Source organism: Carcharodon carcharias, chromosome 16 (assembly GCF_017639515.1).
Source record: "Carcharodon carcharias isolate sCarCar2 chromosome 16, sCarCar2.pri, whole genome shotgun sequence".
Classification (NCBI taxonomy): Eukaryota; Metazoa; Chordata; class Chondrichthyes; order Lamniformes; family Lamnidae; genus Carcharodon; species Carcharodon carcharias.
Genome location: NC_054482.1, coordinates 121,073,098 through 121,092,107, shown reverse-complemented (window position 1 = coordinate 121,092,107; position 19,010 = coordinate 121,073,098). Strand labels below are relative to the sequence as shown.

Below are 19,010 nucleotides of genomic sequence, written 5' to 3'. Positions count from 1 at the left end.
TTTTCCTTTCACAAAACCATACTGACTCTTCCCAATTATCTTGTTTCTCTAAGTCCCCAGCTGTAACCTCCTTAATGATCAATTCTAACACCTTCCCCACAACAGATTTCAAGCTAATTGGCCCATAGTTTCCTGTTTTCTGCCTCCCTCCCTTATTGAATAGAGGGAGGGAGGCAGAATTCCAGAATCTAGGGAATTTTGGAAAATTAACACCAATGCATCTTCTACCTCATTAGCTACCTCTTTTAAGACCCTAGGATGAAGTCTATCAGGACCCGGAGACTTGTCAGCTCCATCGGTTTGCTCAGTACTGCTTCCCCAGTGATTGTAATTTCACCAAGTTCCCCTCTCCCTTTCACCTCCTGATTTATCACTATTACTGGAATTATTTTCATATCTTCTGTGGTGAAGACAGAAGTAAAATACTTGTTTATTTCATTTGCCATTTCCTTATTATCTATTATTAACTTCCCATTCACACTCTCTGGAGGACCAACACTCACTTTATTTACTCTTTTCCTGTTTTAATACCTGTAGAAACTGTTGCTATCCATATTTACATTTCTAGCTCAGTTCTTCTCATACTCTAATTTCTTTCTCCAGATTAACCTTTTAATCATTCTCTGTCGTTCTTTATATATTGACCAACCATCTGGCCTCCTACTTACCTTTGCAGAGTTGTATGTTTTTTCCTTACGTTTGATGCTTTCTTTAACATCTTTAGTTAACCACAGATGGTGGGTCCTCCCTTTAGAATTTTTCTTTTTAGTAGGAATATACTTATTCTGAATATTCTGAAAAATTCCCTTAAATGTCTGCCACTGCTCCTCTATTGATCTATCCTCTAGCTGAGTCATCCATTTCACATCAGCTAGCTCAGCTTTCATCCCCATAGTTGCCATTATTTAAGTTTAAGATATTAGTTTTAGACCCACTCCTCTCCCTTTCAAACTGGATGTAAAATTTAATCATATTGTGGTTGCTGCTGCCCAGGGGTGCCTTTACTCTGAGGTCATTAATTAATCCTGTCACATTGCACAATGCCAAGTCGAATATAACCTGCTCTCTCTGATTGGTTCCAGAACATGCTGCTCTTAAAAACTATCTCAAAAGCATTCTATGAACTCTTCATCCAGACTACTACTGCCAAACTGATTTTTCCAGTTTATGTGTAGATTAAAATCACCCATGATTATTGCTGTCCCTTTAGCACAAGCACCCAATATTTCTTCTGGTATACTTTGTCCTACATTGTGATTACTGTTAGGGGGCCTGTACACCACTCCCACTGGTGACTTCTTTCCCCTACTATTCCTCATCACCATCCAAACTGATTCTACATCCTGATCTCCTGAACCAAGATCATCTCTAACAAGGATGACATCTTTGATTAACAGTGCTACCCCCTCCACCTTTACCGAGCTTCCTATTCTTCTTGAATATCACACACCCCTCAAAATTCAGGACCCAATCCTTCTCACATGTCTCTGTTATAGCTATCAGTTCATATTTATTTAATTCAATGTCCACCATTACCTCATTTATTTTGTTACGAATTCTATGCACCGACAGGTACAGAGCCTTTAGTTTTGTCTTTTTGTTATCTTTGTAACATCCTCTCGTGATTATTGGTGTATTCTTAGGTTTTATCTCTCTGTGCCTTCCTGCTATTCTATGACCCTCATTTCCCACATTACTATCATGGTTGCCTGTCTTGAATCTACCCCTTGATTTGCCACATCTACCCAAGATGACACCTCACCACCGCCCCCCACCACCCCCCCCCCCCCCCCCCACCCCCGTTTAGTTTAAACACTCTATTTCCCTTGTTATGCAATTTGCAAGAGCACATGCCCCAGCATGGTTCAGATGTAAACCGTCCCAAGGGTACAGCCCCCACTTTCCCCAGCACTAGTGCCAGTGCCCCATGAACAGGAACCCACTTCTCCCTTCTCCCATACCAGTCTTTGAGCCACACAGTCATCATTCTAATCTTATTTGCCCCACACCAATTTGCACATGGTTCAGGTAATAATCCAGAGATTATTACCTTTGAGGCTCTGCTTCTTAATTTGGTGCTTAGCTTCACATATTGATTATGAAGAACCTCTTTCCTTGTCTTGCCTATGTCGTTGGTACCTACTTCCTCCCCCTCCCACTGCAAGCTCACTAGGTCAGAATTGGAGGAGCACAGAGATGTGCCAAGTTGTTGAAACAGCTCTCCAATTAATCCCACTCCCCCTGCTCTTTCCCCCATAACTCTGCAGGTAATTCCTCCTCAAATATTTATTCAGTTTCCTTTTGAAAGTTATTATTGAATCTGCTTCCGCCGCCCTTTCAGGCAGCACGTTCCAGATCACAACAACTTGCTGTGTAAAAATAAATTCTCATCTCCCTCTCCAGTACTTTTACCGATTCTCTTCAATCTGTGTGCCTCTGGTTACCGACCCTCCTGCCACTAGAAACAGTTTCTCCTTATTTACTCAAAACTCTTCGTGATTTTGGACACCTCGATTAAATCTCCCCTTAACCTTCTCTGCTCTAAGGAGAACAATCCCAGCTTCTCCAGTCTCTCCACATTAACGGAAGTCACTCATCCCTGGTCCCATTGGCGTAAATCTCCTCCGCACCCTCTCTAAGGCCTTAGTTTACAAATTTTGTTATTTTGCCTTTCGTTTGTCTTGCATCTTCTGTCATTGTGACTAAACATTCTCTACAATGTAATTGGCTGCTCGGTTCATGAATGTAAGTTTAGATACTAGTAGAAATTCCCCAAACCTGGATCACTGCAAAGCTAACAAACAGAAAAAGAAAATCACCTTTTCTACTATTTTTAAACAGAAACCAGAAAAGAAAGAATCATTGGTCCTTTTTTCTAATATAAATCCACCATTATGCACACTGCTGGGAGTCCCACTCTGATGCTCACTGTGTATCACCACCTCAAGCACAAAGGGCCTGTGGCTGAGGTGAGTGCAGGTTAATTGATTCTCTTTTCTCCCAAACTCTTTCAGGCTTTGTCTATGTTCAAGACTAAGAAACTCTGCATGTATTCAAGACTGAAATTAATTCCCAACCATCATTTCTTCCTCTGCGATTGAACTCATTTCTCTGATGTGTCATTAACAGTGATTGAGGTCATCAGTTTATACCATTGCTTAAAAGTTCAGAGACTGCGACACTGCAGAACAAAATCAGCAATAGCAAATCCTTTTACAGAGAAAATTGTAGTATGTGGGCAGAGTCAGTTTCCATTTTCACCCTGACATAGAATTTGGGGTTAATTCTAACCCAGCTCACCTGTCAGGAGGATAATGACATCGAACTGGATGCAGGTTTTTAACAGCATTGTGCATGCATGTCTGCTCTCCCCAAAGGCAGCAAAGGCCCCTTGTCTGCCGATGCTTTAACCCGAGCAGTTTTCTTGAGTTTTTCACAGTGGTCGTTTGCCATTGCCTTTCACTCTCAGGGGCTGGGCATGGACTGCAGCGGCTCAAGAAGGCAGCTCACCTCCACCTTCTCAAGGGCAATTAGGGATGGGCAATAAATGCTGGTCCAGCCAGCGAAGCCCACATCCTGTGAATGAATAAAGAAGGCAGGAACCAAGTCTACCTCAGCCAGAATGAGAATCAAACTTGCGTTGTTGCTGTTATTCTAAGTCATCTGGTCAACTGAGCTAACCAAACCCCTCCTGCATTCATATAGCATCTTTAATGCAGTAAAAAGTCTCATGGCACTTCAGGGGTGATTATCAAACAGGATTTGACACCAAGTCATTTAAGGAAACATTAAGGAAAGTGACCAAAGGCTTGGGTCGAAGAGATGGATTTTAAAGAGTGTCTTAAAGGAGGAGATAGAAGTAGAGTGGGGAAGAGGTTTAGGGGGGGGAATTCCAGAGCTTAGGGCCCAGGCAGCTGGAGACACGGCCACCAATGTTGGAACGATTAAAATCGGGGATGCTCAAGAGGCCGGCATTAGAGGAGCACAGAGATCCAGGGCAGTTCTAGGACTTGAGGAGATTGCAGCGATTGCGAAGAGAGAGCCCAGGGAAGGATGAGAATTCTAAATGGAGATATTTCTGTTCTGGGAATGTGGGTCACTGAGTAAAGAGCTGATGGGTGAATAAGACTTGGTGCAAAGACTTAGGCTGTGGGGCAGCAAGACTTTTAGATGAGCTTAAGTATATGGATCCTTTTCAGCCCTATTTTATTCTACACTGATGCCAACAAATGTCAAGTGAGTGCATTCCCCCAAATCCTGTGAGATTCCCATCCAAGTACTCAAGTTAAAATTGTCTCCTATAATCCTACAATTTGCATTCAGTCAGTGTTAAAGACACTTCTTGGAGGCTCAACCTCGAGTGTCAAATGTTTTAAGTCAGTAGTCAGCCCAACGGCTTACAGGAAGGGTCGCTGGGGCTGGGACCCAGCAGATTTCTTGGAGTGAGAGATTTCTGGGGTGGGTGTGTGGATTTCAGTCCTGTGATTAGAATCTGGGTGGGATGATTAACAATTGCTATAATAAGGAATAACCTTCAGAATGGATGGAAGCACAAATCATATTTCATACATTTCTGACAGGAGGGAATTGTGCATTGGGGTTCCCCCAGCGTCACTAGCAGAACAATGGCTTTTCTTGCTTTAGGCTTTGTGTTTGGGGAATAGTTTTACAGTTTGTGGATGATGGAAAATTTGACAAAGTAGTAAAGAGTGTGCAGGGCAGGAGCAGATTTGACAGGTTCAGATAGATTGGAAAAATCAGCAAGAAATGGAGGGTAGCTGAGGTAATGGAGCGAGGGCTTGGAGTTTGGTGAGAGGGGAGTTTTAAATGTTAATTTTGTTCCTAAAATTTGCTCTTTCAATCTATTCTAGTCTGTAATTAGCACTAACTGGAAAGTGCTATGTAAGCAGGCTAAGTTCCTTCTTTCTTGCAGTTTAAACAGGGTCAACTCACTCTTAGCTGTAGGAGCTGAGTAGCTAATTAGCTAACCAGTTTAATTTGGTTACTGTAGCTCCAGTTCAGGTTAATATAAATTCAGGGTTCTTTAGCGCTGCCTTGGCAAATGGAGTGCAGGCGACTAACTGAGTGAAAACTTGGAGTTTGGTGAAGGACGTGTTTGTTTCCTCTTTCAATCTTTCTCACCCATAGAAATTGGTTCTTGCTCTACTACAGGGAAAGGAGCTAGCTGTTTGATGAGTATCTGGTAAGTTGGTAAGTTCTATTATATCCATAAGGTTTAAAATAGTACACAAATTGGTGGTAAAGTTAATAAAATATATAAGAAAGCAACATAAATAAGTGATTAATATAATTAAGTAATTATTTAACACACATTAAGGATGTCCGGACATGTGATGTGTCAAGGCTGCAGCATGTGGAGGCTCCTGGATAACACTGTGATCCAGGGCAAACACGTCTGCAGTAAGTGTTTGCGGCTGCAGGAGCTTCGACTCAGAGTCACTGAGCTGGAGCCTGAGCTGCAGACACTGCGACACATCAGGGAGGGGGAAAGTTACCTGGATGCTTTATACCAGGAGGCAGTCACACCACTTAGGATAGGGTCTTCTGATCTGGTCAGTAGCCAGGGACAGGAGGGTGTAACTGCGAGTGAGGCAGGCAAGGGGACCCAGAGGGCAGGAGTGCAGGAGTGTGAGCCTCTGTAATTGTCCAACAGGTTTGAGGTTCTCTCAGCTTGTTTGGACGAGAGAATGGGCTGCAGTGTGGATGAGCAAACTGACCATGGCCCCGTGGTACAGGAAGCCATTCAAGTTGGGGGAGCACAAAGGAATGTAGTGGCAGTAGGGGACAGGATAATGAGGGGGATTGACACAGTTCTCTTTAGCAAAGAGCGAGGATCCAGGTGGCTGTGTTGCCTGGCAGGTGCCAGGGTTCGGGACATCTGCTCAGAGCTGGAGAGGAACTTGCAGTGGGAGGGGGAGGATCCAGTGGTCTTGGTCCATGTAGGTACCAAAGACATAGGCAGGATGAGGAAGGAGGCTCTGCATAGTCAGTATGACGAACTAAGGCACAAAATTAAGGAGCAGAACCTCAAAAGTAATAATTTCTGGGTTGCTACCTGAGCCACATGCAAATCGGCATAGGACAAATAAGATTAGAGAAATGAACATGTGGTTCAAAGACTGGTGTGTGTGGGAGAAGTGGGCTCTGGTTTATGGGGCACTGGTACCAGTAACTGGGGAAAGAGGGATCTGTACCGTTGGGATGGTCTACTCCTGAAGCGTGCTGGGGCTGGTGTCCTCATGAGCTGCCTAACTAGGGAAGCAGAGAGGGGTTTAAACTAAATAGTGAGACAAGGGATCAAATTTGGGAAGATGCGGTAAACCGAAGAGTAGAGACAAGGCAAGAGAGACAGGTATTAATATGGGAAATGATAAACAGATTGTGACAGGAAGGGACAGAGAGTACAATTGTAAGACTGAATCAGCAGATAAGGCTAAACGCTACAAAAAGGCTCTGTATCTAAACGCACGTAGCATTCAAAACAAAACAGATGAACTCATAGCACAAATAGAAATAAATAAGTATAACCTGATAACCATTACAGAGAGGGTGATATGGATTGGGAATTGAATATTGGACATTTAGGAAGGACAGGAAGTTAGGAAAAGGTGGAGGGGTAGCTCTACTAATTAATGATGGTATTAGCACATTAGGGAGGGTGACCTAAGTTCAGGAAACCAGGATGTAGAAGCAGTTTGGGTTGAGATGAGGAATGATAAAGGCGAGAATTCACTTGTGGGAGTGATGTACAGGCCCCCAAATTGTAACAACACAGTTGGACAGAGTATAAAAGAAGAGATAATGGGAGCTTGTCAGAAAGATTCAGCAATAATCATGGGGGATTTTAATTCACATATAGACTGGAAAAATCAGAGTGACAAAAGTAGTGTAGATGAGGAGTTCATAGAATGTTTTCAGGATAGTTTCTTAGAACATCAAGCTCTGGAACCAACCAGAGAGCAGGCTACACTAGGCCTGGCATTGTGCAATGAGATAGGATTAATTGATAACCTCCTAGTGAAGGTCCCCCCTAAATAGCAGCGATTAGAGTCTGATTGAACTTTACATTCATTTTGAGGGGAAAACGAGTGCATCCAAGGCTAGTATTTTAAACTTAAATAAGGGCAATTATGAGGGTATGAAAGCGGAGTTAACTAAAGTGAACTGGCAAATGGGGTTAAGGGGGAGGTCAATAGAAGTTCAGTGACAGACATTTAAAGGGATATTTCAGAATATACAGAATAGATACATTCCAATAAGAAAGAAACATTCCAAGGGGAGGGCCCACCATCTGTGGTTAACTAAAAAAGTTAAAGACAGTATCAAACTTAAGGAAAAAGCATTTAATTACACAAAGACAGGTGGCAGGTCAGAAGACTGGAAAGAGTATAAAGAACAGCAAAAAAAATGAGAAAAGATTAATAAGGAGGGAAAAATTAAATTATGACAGACAGCTAGTTAGTGATATAAAGATGAATAGTAAGAGTTTCTATTGATATTTAAAAAAGAAAAGAGTTAACAAAGTGAGCCTTGGTCCTATAGAGAGTGTATCTGGGAAGTTATTAATGGAAAGTGGGTGATGGCCGATGAATTAAACAGGTATTTTGCTTCGGTCCTCACTGAAGAGGTCACAAGTAATATCCCAGAAATAGCTGTAAATCCAGAAATGGATGGAAGGGAGGAACTCAGGAAAATTACAATCACCAGCGAAGTAAATGGTATTGAGCAAATTATTGGGGTTGTGGGCTGACAAATCCCCAGGTCCAGATGGACTTCACCCTAAGGTCTTGAAAGAATTGGGTAGTGAGATAGTTGATGCCTTGGTTTTAATTTTCCAAAATTCCTGAGATTTGGGGAAGGTTCCATTAGATTGGAAAACAGCAAATATAACTCCTTTTTTCAAAAAGGGAGGGAGACAGAGAGCAGGACACTACAGGTCTATTAGCCTAATATCTGTCATAGGGAAAATGTTAGAAGCTATTATTAAAGATGTTATAGCAGGGCGCTTGGAAAATTTTGAGGAACTCAGGCAGAATCAACATGGTTTTATAACAGATAACTCATGTTTAACCAATTTATTGAAGTTCTTTGAAGCAGAGTCACATATATTGCAGATAAAGGGGAACCGGTGGATGTACTGTACTTAGATTTCCAGAAGGTATTTGATAAGGTGCCACATCAAAGGTTATTGCAGAAAATAAAAGCTCATGGTGTAGGGGGTAACATATTGGCATTGATAGAAGATTGACTAGCTAACAGGAAGCAGAGAATTGGCATAAATGGGTCTTTTTCTGGTTAGCAAGATGTGACGAGTGGTGAGTCACAGGGATCAGTGCTGGGGCCTCAACTCTTTACAATTTATATAAATGACTTGGATGAAGGGATGGACGGGATGGTGGTTAAATTTGTTGATGACACAAAGATAGGTAGGAAAATAAATTATGAAGAGGACATAAGGAGCCTACAAAGTGACATCGATAGGTTAAGTGAGTGCCAAGTGGTATTGTTGCTGGACGACTAATCCAGAAAGCCAGAGTGATGCTGCAGATTGGTGTTCGAATCTCACAGAGGGTGGAATTTGAATTCAATAAAAACAATCTGGAACTAAAAGTAAAGTCTAATGGAAACCATGAAACCACTGTTGATTGTTGTAAAAACCCATCTGGTTCACTAATGCCCTTTAGGGAGGGAATCTGTCACCCTTACCTGGTCTGGCCTACACGTGACTCCAGACCCAAAGCAATGTGGTTGACTCTTAAATGTCCTGTGAAATGGCCGAGCAAACTGCTCAGTTGTAACAAATCGTTACAAGGACACAAAAAAGGAATGAAACTGGACGGACTACCCGGCATCGATCTAGTCACCGGAAACGACAATGGAAATCGCAGTTCTGTCGATCATGCAAAGTCCTCCTTACTAACATCTGGGGGCTAGTGCCAAAATTGGGAGAGCTGTCTCACAGACTAGTCAAGCAACAGTCTGACATAGTCATCCTCACGGAATCATACCTTACAGATAATGTCCCAGACTCCACCATCACCATCCCTGGGTATGTCCTGTCCCACCGGCAGGACACACCAGCAGAGATGGGGGCACAGGGTATACATCGGGAGGGAGTTGCCCTGGGAGTCCTCAACATCAACTCCGGACTCCATGAAGTGTCATGGTATCAGGCCAAACATGGGCAAGGAAACCTCCTGCTGATTACCACGTACCGCCCTTCCTCAGCTGATGAATCAGTGCCCCTCCATGTTGAACATCACTTGGAGGGTGGCAAGGGCACAGAATGTACTCTGGGTGGGGGACTTCAATGTCCATCACCAAGAGTGGCTCACTACAGACTGAGCTGGGCAAGTCCTAAATGACATTGCTGCTAGATTGGGCAGATGGTGAGGGAACCAAGAGGGAAAAACCTACCTGAACTCACCCTCACCAACCTGTCTGCTGCAGATGCATCTGTCCATGACAGTATCAGTAGGAGTGACCACTACACAGTCATTGTGGAGACAAAGTCCTGCCTTCACATTGAGGATACCCTCCATCATGCTGTGTGACACAACCACTGCGTTAAATGGGATAGATTTCAAATGGATCTAGCAACTCAAGATTGGGCATCCATGAGGTGCTGTGGGCCATCAGCAGCAGCAGAATTGTACTCGAACACAATCTGTAACCTCATGGCCCAGCATATCCCCCACTCTACCATTACCATCAAGCCAGGGGATCAACCCTGGTTCAATGAAGAGTGCAGGAGGGCATGTCAGGAGCAGCACCAGGCACACCTAAAAATGAGGTGTCAACCTGGTGAAGCTATAACACAGGATTACTTGTGTGACAAACAGCATAAGCAGCAAGTAATAGACAGAGCTAAGTGATCCCACAACCAATGGAACAAATCTAAGCTCTGAGGTCCTGTCACATCCAGTTGTGAATGGTGGTGGACAATTAAACAACTCACTGGAGGAGGAGGCTCCACAAATATCCCCATCCTCAATGATAGAGGACCCCAGTACATCAGTGTGAAAGATAAGGCTGAAGCATTTGCAACAATCTTTAGCCAGAAGTGCCGAGTGGATGATCCATCTCAGTCTCCTCCGGAGGTCCCCAGCATCACAGATGCCAGTCTCCAGCCAATTCTATTCACTCCACGTGATATCAAGAAACAGCTGAAGGCTCTGGATACTGGAAAGGCTATGGGCCCTGACAATATTCCGGCAATTGTACTGAAGACTTGTGCTCCAGAACTTGCCTCACTCCTAGCCAAGCTGTTCCAGTTCAGCTACAACACTGGCATCTACCCGGCTATGTGGAAAATTGCCCAGGTATGTCCTGTACACAAAAAGCAGGACAAATCCAACCCGGCCAATCACCGCCCCATCAGTCTACTCTCCATCAACAGTAAAGTAATGGAAGGGGTCATCAACAGTGCTATCAAGCAGCACTTGCTTAGCAATAACCTGCTCACAGATGCCCCGTTTGGGTTCCACCAGGGTCACTCAGCTCCTGACCTCATTACAGCCTTGGTTCAAACATGGACAAAAGAGCTGAACTCCTGAGGTGAGGTGAGAGTGACTGCCCTTGACATCGAGGCAGCATTTGACCGAGTGTGGCATCAAGGAGCCCTAGCTAAACTGGAGTCAATGGGAATCAGGGGGAAAACTCTCCACTGGTTGGAGTCATACCTAGCACAAAGGAAAATGGCTGTGGTTGTTGGAGGTCAGCCATCTCAGCTCCAGGACATCACTGCAGGAGCTCCTCAGGGTAGTGTCCTCGGCCCAACCATCTTCAGCTGCTTCATCAATGACCTTCCTTCCATCATAAGGTCAGAAGTGGGGATGTTCGCTGATGATTGCACAATGTTCAGCACCATTCACGACTCCTCAGATACTGAAGCAGTCCATGTCCAAATGCAGCAAGGCCTGAACAATATCCAGGCTTGGGCTGACAAGTGGCAAGTAAAATTCACACCACACAAGTGTCAGGCAATGTCCATCTCCAACAAGGGAGAATCCAACCACCACCCTTTGATGTTCAATGGCATTACCATCACTGAAACCCCCCACTATCAACATTCAGGGGGTTGCCATTGACCAGAAACTGAACTGGACTAGCCATATAAATACTTTGACTACAACAGCAGGTCAGAGGCTAAGAATCTCACCTCCTGGCTCCCCCAGAGCCTGTCCAGCATCTACAAGGAACAAGTCGGAGTGTGATGGAATACTCCCCACTTGCCTGAATGAGTGTTGCTCCCAAGTAGCTCGACACCATCCAGGACAAAGCAGCCCCACTTGATTGGCACCACATCCACAAACATTCACTCCCTCCACCACTAACGCACAGTAGCAGCAGTGTGTACCATCTACAAGATGCACTGCAGAAACTCACCAAGGCTCCTTCAACAGCACCTTCCAAACCCATGACCATTACCATCTAGAAGGCAGCAGATAGATGGGAACACCATCACCTGGAAGTTCCCCTCCAAGTCACTCACCATCCTGACTTGGAAATATATCGCCGTTCCTTCACTGTCGCTGGGTCAAAATCCTGGAACTCCCTCCCTAACAGCACTGTGGGTGTACCTACACCACATGGACTGCAGCAATTCAAGAAGGCAGCTCATCACCACCTTCTCAAGGGCAACTAGGGATGGGCAACAAATGCTGGATAAATATGAATGAATAAAGAAAATGGAGAATAATGTGGGCAAATGTGAAACCTTTCATTTTTCAGGAAGAATAAAAAAGAAGCTTATTATCTAAATGGTGAGAGATTGCAGAGCTCTGAGATTCAGAGGGATCTGGGTGTCCTAGTGCATGAATCACAAAGGGTTAGTATGTAGGTACAGCAGGTAAGTAGGAAAATAGAATGTTATCGCTTATTGAGAGGGGCATTGATTACAAAAGTAGGGAGGTTATGATTCAATTGTACAGGGCACTAGTGAGACCACATCTGGGGTATTGTGTACAGTTCTGGTCACCTTAGTTAAAGAAAGATGTAAATGCGTTAGAAGTAGTTCAGAGAAGGTTTGCTAGACTAATACCAGGAATGGGTGGGTTGTCTTATGAGGGAAGGCTGGACAGGTTAGGCTTGTATCCACTGGAGTTTAGAAGGGTATAAGAGGACTTGATTGAAACCTTTAAGATCCTGAGGGGTCTTGACCGGATGGATGTGGAGAGGACGTTTCCTCTTATGGGGGAATCTAGAACTAGGGGTCACTCTTTAAAAATAAAGGGGGCGCTCATTTAAAACAGAGATGAGGAGAAATTTTTTCTCTCAGACGGTCGTGAGTCTTTGGAACTCTCTTCCTGAAAAGGCGGTGGAAGCAGAGTCTTTGAATAATTTTGAGGTGGATAAACCCTTGATTAACATGGGAAAAAAAGGTTTTTGGGCGTAGGCAGGAATGTGGAGTTGAGGTTACACAGATCAGCCATGATCTTACTGAATGGTGGAACAGGCTCGAGGGGCCGAGTGGCCTACTCCTGATCCTAATTCGTATGTTCGTAACATGCAGACACAATTTAATATGGATAAGTGTGAAGTGATGGATTTTAGTGGGAACATGATTGCAAAATAATCCAAATGGTTGGATTGTGAGGAGGGTGAAAGAGCAGAGGGTCCAGCAGGTGAAGGGTGTGTATTTACAAACCCTGGAAGGTGGCAGGGCAAGTTGATGAGGTGGGTAAGAAAGTGTAAGGGATACTTGTTTGCACAAATAGACACACTGAATTTTAAAAAAATGTTATCCTTCACCTTTTCCAGATCACTGGTTAAGTGTCAAGTGGAGTGTTGTATCCAAGATATTCAATGGCATTAGCGTTGCTGAATCCCCCACTATCAATATCCTGGGGGTTAGCATTGATCAGAAACTGAACTGTACTAGCCATATAAATACTATGGCTACAAGAACAGGTCGGAGGCTAGGAATCCTGTGATGAGTAACTCACCTCCTGACTCCCCAAAGCCTGTCCACCTTCTCTACAAGGCACAAGTCAGGAGTGTGATGGAATACTCCCCACTTGCCTGGATGAGTGCAGCTCCCACAACACTCAAGTAGCTTGACACCATCCAGGACAAAGCAGCCCCACTTGATTGGTATCCCATCCACCATCTTTCTGATTTGGAAATATATCACCATTCCTTCACTTTCACTGGGTCAAAATCCTGGAACCCCCTCCCTAACAGCACTGTGAATGTACCTACACCACATGGACTGCAGCGGTTCAAGAAGGCAGCTCACCACTACCTTCTCAAGGGCAACTAGGGATGGGCAATAAATGCTGGCCTTGCCGGTGATATTTTTATCGGAAAGAAAATTCCAATTCTAGGTACTATGCTTTCTGAAAACGCCAAGGCATTACAAAGTTTGCTAAGGAGGTTTACTAGAATGATAACTGCAAAGAGGGACTTCACTTAATGCGGAGAGACTGGAGAAACTGGGATTGTTCTCCTTAGAGCAGAGGAGGTTAAGAGGGAATTTAATGGATGTGTTCACAATCAGGAAGTCTGTTTGATTGAGCCATTAAGGCAGAACTGTTTCTCCTTGAATTGGATCAGTAGCTAGAGGTCATTGATTTTAAATAATTGCAAAATAATATATGCAGGCAGTGGTTAGGGACTGGAATAGACTGTCTGACAGTATGGTGGGGGCAGGTTCAACTGAAACATTCAAAAAGGAATTAGAGTGCTAGCTGCAAAGGAAGAATGTGCAGGGTTGCAGGGAAAAGATGGGAGAATGGCACTCAGGGAATTGCTCATTCAGAGAGCCGGTGCAGACACGATGGGCCAAATAGCCTCCTGTTCTGTAACAATTCTGTGATGAGGGGAAATGAGGAGAAATGTTTTCACACAGAGTGTTCCTGTGATCTGGAATGCATTAACTGAAAGGGTGGATGGATCAGATTCTATCAGAACTTTCAGAAAGGTAACTGGATATGTACTTGAAGAGGAAATTTACAGGGCTATGGGGAAAGAGCAGGAGAGTGGGACTAATTGGAGAACGCTTTCAAAGAGCCGACAGACAGGATGGGCCGAATGGCCTCCCTCTGCACTGTAAGGTTCTGTGATTCTAATCATTATTCTGTTCCACTGTCTTTTTGAAAACTTTAACAGGAAATAAAATCTCCTTCAGGGCGAACTGAGCTGCTCCATAAGTGAACTTCAGCTTCAAGTAAGACTTAACCTGTAACTCACTCACTCTCTCTGTCTGCCGGTTGCTCTGCTGGGTTTAATCTTAAACTAGTCCCATGGGTTAACCGGTGCAATCGGCACTGGCTAAATCCTCGAAATAACAGGGTCACATTTCTGAAACGTTTAAAGTTTACAGCCGGCTGTAAAGCTGGGAGGGCAGCAATGGTGCGAGCATCAATCTGAGTGCAGCTTTCAGCTCCTCTCTCTCCAGTCAATGCTACTGTCTGGCCCAGAATGTCACTGGGAACCTTTCCAACAATCAGCACCAGTAAACCAAGGCACTGACTACGTGGACATCAGACCATTCGGACTGAGAATTCCCACTACCACCGCTCCCCCCCATTTTCATCATTGTCATTCATCGAATTACCAACTGACTCCAGGTTGCCACAGGGAGGAAATTGCTTCCCAGACTCATGTCCAAGGATCCGTGGAAATGGCCTGCTCCCTGTGTCCATCCCTGGCCTGCTCCCTGTGTCCATCCACCCTCACATACAAATCAAGGCAGAATGAACAGTTCATCTTTGTCACGTTGTCACTCTCGCTGTCCACATTGGGCTCAGACCTGGACACAATCTCCATTTGCCACATTCCTGATCTCAGGGCAGCAGCTATACTTTAAACAGAGACAGACACACAGATATAAAGTCACCCCCCCCACCCCCCCACACACACACACATGCACAGGCACACACAGATGCACACACATGCAGTCACACAGACACACACTCATAGATACTCACACACAGTAAGAGACACAGACACACATGATCAAACACATGGACACACTTAGACAGACACAGTGACACACACAGACACGCACAGATACACACACACATTGACACATACACACAGTGACACATAGATAGACACACAATCACAGACAAAGGCACACACTGTCCCACACATTCCCCCACCACACACACACACACACACACACACTCGCACACTCTCCGTCTCCCACACACACACATACACACACACACACACTCTCTCCACCCCACACACACAGGCACAAACTGTTTCACATGCTGCCCCATCACCACACACAAGCTGTCTCACACGCACACACTGAGAGTCCTGGGACTCCTGATTTGGCCCCTTTGGCGGTTCAGTTCCATTCCTCAGCCAGTGTTGCAGGGAGTCCCTCCAGTGGGTGAGCGATAGTGGTGGGGACAAGGGCGAGCCTGTCCCCCACCCCCAACAACATTCTTCCCTTGCCCAGACTGGGAGTCCTGGACTCACCGCTCAGCACTGTATTTTTACATTTTCTCTAAGATTGTAATTTTTACCACTGATTCTTTCAATTGCTTCTATAATCCAGCTCCACCCCATCTTTAATTCCATCTGGAAATTATCAATGTACAATATCTATTGTGTGCAGCATGTGCACAATATAATCTACACATGATCTATAGTAAATGGCACGTGCACAATATATAATATATACAATAATCTATTCACAATGTTACATGATATACGCACAAGATATATACAGCCGAGGCCTTGGAGAGGGTGCGGAGGAGATTTACTCCAATGGGACCAGGGATGTGGGACTTCGGTTAATGTGGAGAGACTGGAGAAGCTGGGATTGTTCTCTTTAGGTTAGAGAATGCAGGCATGATGGGCTGAATGGCCTTTTTTGTGCTCAAAACTTTCTATGGTTCTATGATTCTAGGAGATTTAATCGAGGTGTTCAAAACCATGAAGAGTTTTGATAGAGTAAATAAGGAGAAACTGTTTCCAGTCACAGGAGGGTCGGTAACCAGAGGGACACAGATTGAAGAGAATCAGTGAAAGAACCAGAGGAGGAGATGAGGAGAATTTTTTACACAGCGAGTTGTTGTGATCTGGAATGCCCTGTCTGAAAGGGCGGTGGAAGCAGATTCAATAATAACTTTCAAAAGGGGAATTGGAGAAATATTTGAAGGGGAGAAATTTGCAGGGATATGGGGATAGAGCAGGGGGAGTGGGATTAATTAGGTAGCTCTTTCAAAGAGCCAGCACAGATAGGATGGGCTGAATGGCTTCTTTCTGCGCTGTTAAGATTCTCTGATTCACAGTTGTCAATTCTAATAGATCCCCGGCTCACACTCCCTCAAACTGATCATAAACTCGATGGAACTGTCCTTTTCGGGATTTGTTGAAAGAATCCTGAGAAATCCTCCCCTTTTTTTCAGCCTCCGGTTCATAAGCTCACTGGAATGAGGTATTTTTGAAACAAGTTCTCCACAGTGTGCACTGTTTCTGACGAAGAAAGCAGCTACTGTGCAGCGGCAGGCAGGTATTCTCAACTCAACTTAACCAAATATTTAAGTAGCTGCAGCTTCCCCGAAGCGGAGTTAACCTGTTCGGTGCCGGGACAGAGGGTTGTATTCACTCCGCTGGAGCCTGCTCCAGTTCACCTTGTGGACCATGGAGCGGAACCACACCCCCCACCCACCCACCCACCCCGCGGGGAGAGGGAGGGGGGTGACATCGAAACAGCTTTTTCCACCTTGAATCATTTTCAATAACTTTGGCATGAAATTCAAATTCTTTTCCGTCCATCATTTGTCACATAGTCGCATCATTTACGCTCAAACGGTGAATATTGTAACTGGAATAGGTAGATACCGGGAGAGAGGGAGAAGGAGGGCAAAGGGGAATAGAGAGAGAGAGAGAGACAAAACTCGAAAGAGAGAAAGGAGAGGGATCGGGAGAGGGGTAGAGAAAAGGAGAGAACAGAGGGTGCCAAAGTGCGTGATGGAGAGAATGGAACAGAATTAAAGGGAGAGAGTTTTAGAGGAATGTGGATCGAGACAGATGGAGAGAAAGAGGGGATAAAGGCAGGATGGATGAGAAACTGTGATAGGGACAGAGAGACAGAGACAGACAGACAGAGAGATGGATACAGAAAGAGACAGGCACAGAGACAGACAACGGACAGACAGAGAGACAGAGACGGGCAGACAGAGAGACAGACACACAGACAGAGAGAGAGAGACAGAGACGGGCAGACAGAGAGACAGACACAGAGGGACGGACAGAGGCATAAGCATAGACAGACCATTGGGAGGAAAGGTTCGGAGTATTTGCAATTTCTGACCATTCCCCTCCACTTTCCCGAGGGACCCTGAAACTCACCTCCTCTTACACTTGAAACTTGAAGGGATGATATACATGTTATTGTGAATAAGGTGCAGATTCTCAGCAACCTTTTCGTTTTCCACCGAGTGTTCGACCTCTCCATCATCCTGCCTGGAGACCAGGAGTGTGAGCAGAAACACTGACCGGCTGCAGGTTATCTCAGACAGTCCCACACAGGAGAGCAATCCCAAAGCTGATTCTTTACAATGCCATCCGTGGGCGGCCGGCCTCCTGACTGTCTCTGCTTCAGCCCAGGGCCCTTCAGTTCCTGTCCCTCAGCAGCCAGCAGGGACACTGAAAACTGCAGCAGAATGCTGAGAGCATTCGGAAACCCCTGAAAGGCACGTCCCAGGACTGGGAGACACCACATCCAGACTAGGGGGTGGGGGGAAGGATGAGGAGGGGGGGGGGGGGGGGTGGGGGGGGAGGGAGGGAGGATGTGAGGTGAGGGAGGGGAGGGGGAGGGGGAGGTGGGGAGGGGGAGGCTGACAGCTAATCATCAACTATTGAAACTGAGCCCGATCACCTGCAACAGCAAATCACCGGCCACTCAAATCCACATCACACATCCCATTGGCCGCTGGGAGCAACTCCTCACTCTCCAAAAAACTTATTACTTTCCTCAAAGAACTCATCAGAGGCACTAGGAATGTCAGGAGGGAGAAAGAGAAGAATGTGAGAGGCAGAGAAAGAGAGAGACAGAGCCAGACAGAGAGGGAGAGAACCAGAGACAGAGAGAGGGAGAGACGGAGAGAGAGACAGAGCCAGACGGAGGCAGAGAGACGGAGAGAGAGACAGAGACAGACGGAGAGAGAGAACCAGAGACAGAGACAGAGCCAGACGGAGAGAGAGAACCAGAGACAGAGAGACAGAGCCAGACGGAAAGAGAGAACCAGAGACAGAGAGACAGAGACAGACGGAGAGAGAGAACCAGAGAGAGAGACAGAGCCAGACGGAGAGAGAGAACCAGAGAGAGAGACAGAGCCAGACGGAGGCAGATAGACGGAGAGAGAGACAGAGACAGACGGAGAGAGAGAACCAGAGACAGAGAGACAGAGACAGACGGAGAGAGAGAACCAGAGAGAGAGACAGAGCCAGACGGAGAGAGAGAACCAGAGAGAGAGACAGAGCCAGACGGAGGCAGATAGACGGAGAGAGAGAACCAGAGACAGACGGAGAGAGAGAACCAGAGACAGAGAGACAGAGACAGACGGAGAGAGAGAACCAGAGAGAGAGACAGAGCCAGACGGAGAGAGAGAACCAGAGAGAGAGACAGAGCCAGACGGAGAGAGAGAACCAGAGAGAGAGACAGAGCCAGACGGAGAGACAGAGGACGAGAGTGTGTCAGAGACGGAGAGGGGGGGGATATGGGCCCGCCTTTGGTTTAATTCCTGCACTGATTAGAGTTGCACTAATCTTAAGCAAATGAAAAACTACAAAAATAAATAATAAAAAGGCATTTTATTCGATCGATTTTGATTTTATTTCACTGTAGAAAGGGCCGCTTGTGGAGTTTGCTCAGGTCTCCCGGATGAGTGAAGGTTTGAATTTCAGCGTTTCATACCGTTCAATACAACAGTGAAACTGGGGGATGGGGGGGCGGGGGGGAGTCTGAATGGGGGGCTGGGGTTCCGCCTCGGAAAGGGTTATAGCGCCAGCATCTGCTTCAT

General features: G+C 45.5%; 1 protein-coding gene across 1 annotated transcript in view; it reads right to left on the bottom strand.

Annotated features, from left to right (window-relative positions):
* Window positions 1-17,680, bottom strand: part of col11a1a (collagen, type XI, alpha 1a) — a 682,771-nt gene extending 665,091 nt beyond the window's left edge. Inside the window, exon 1 of the mRNA XM_041208311.1 lies at window positions 17,338-17,680. Coding sequence (XP_041064245.1) covers window positions 17,338-17,446 — 109 coding nt within the window. The 5' untranslated portion in view covers window positions 17,447-17,680. The remainder of the gene's footprint in view (window positions 1-17,337) is intronic.
* Window positions 17,681-19,010: the final 1,330 nt, after the last annotated feature.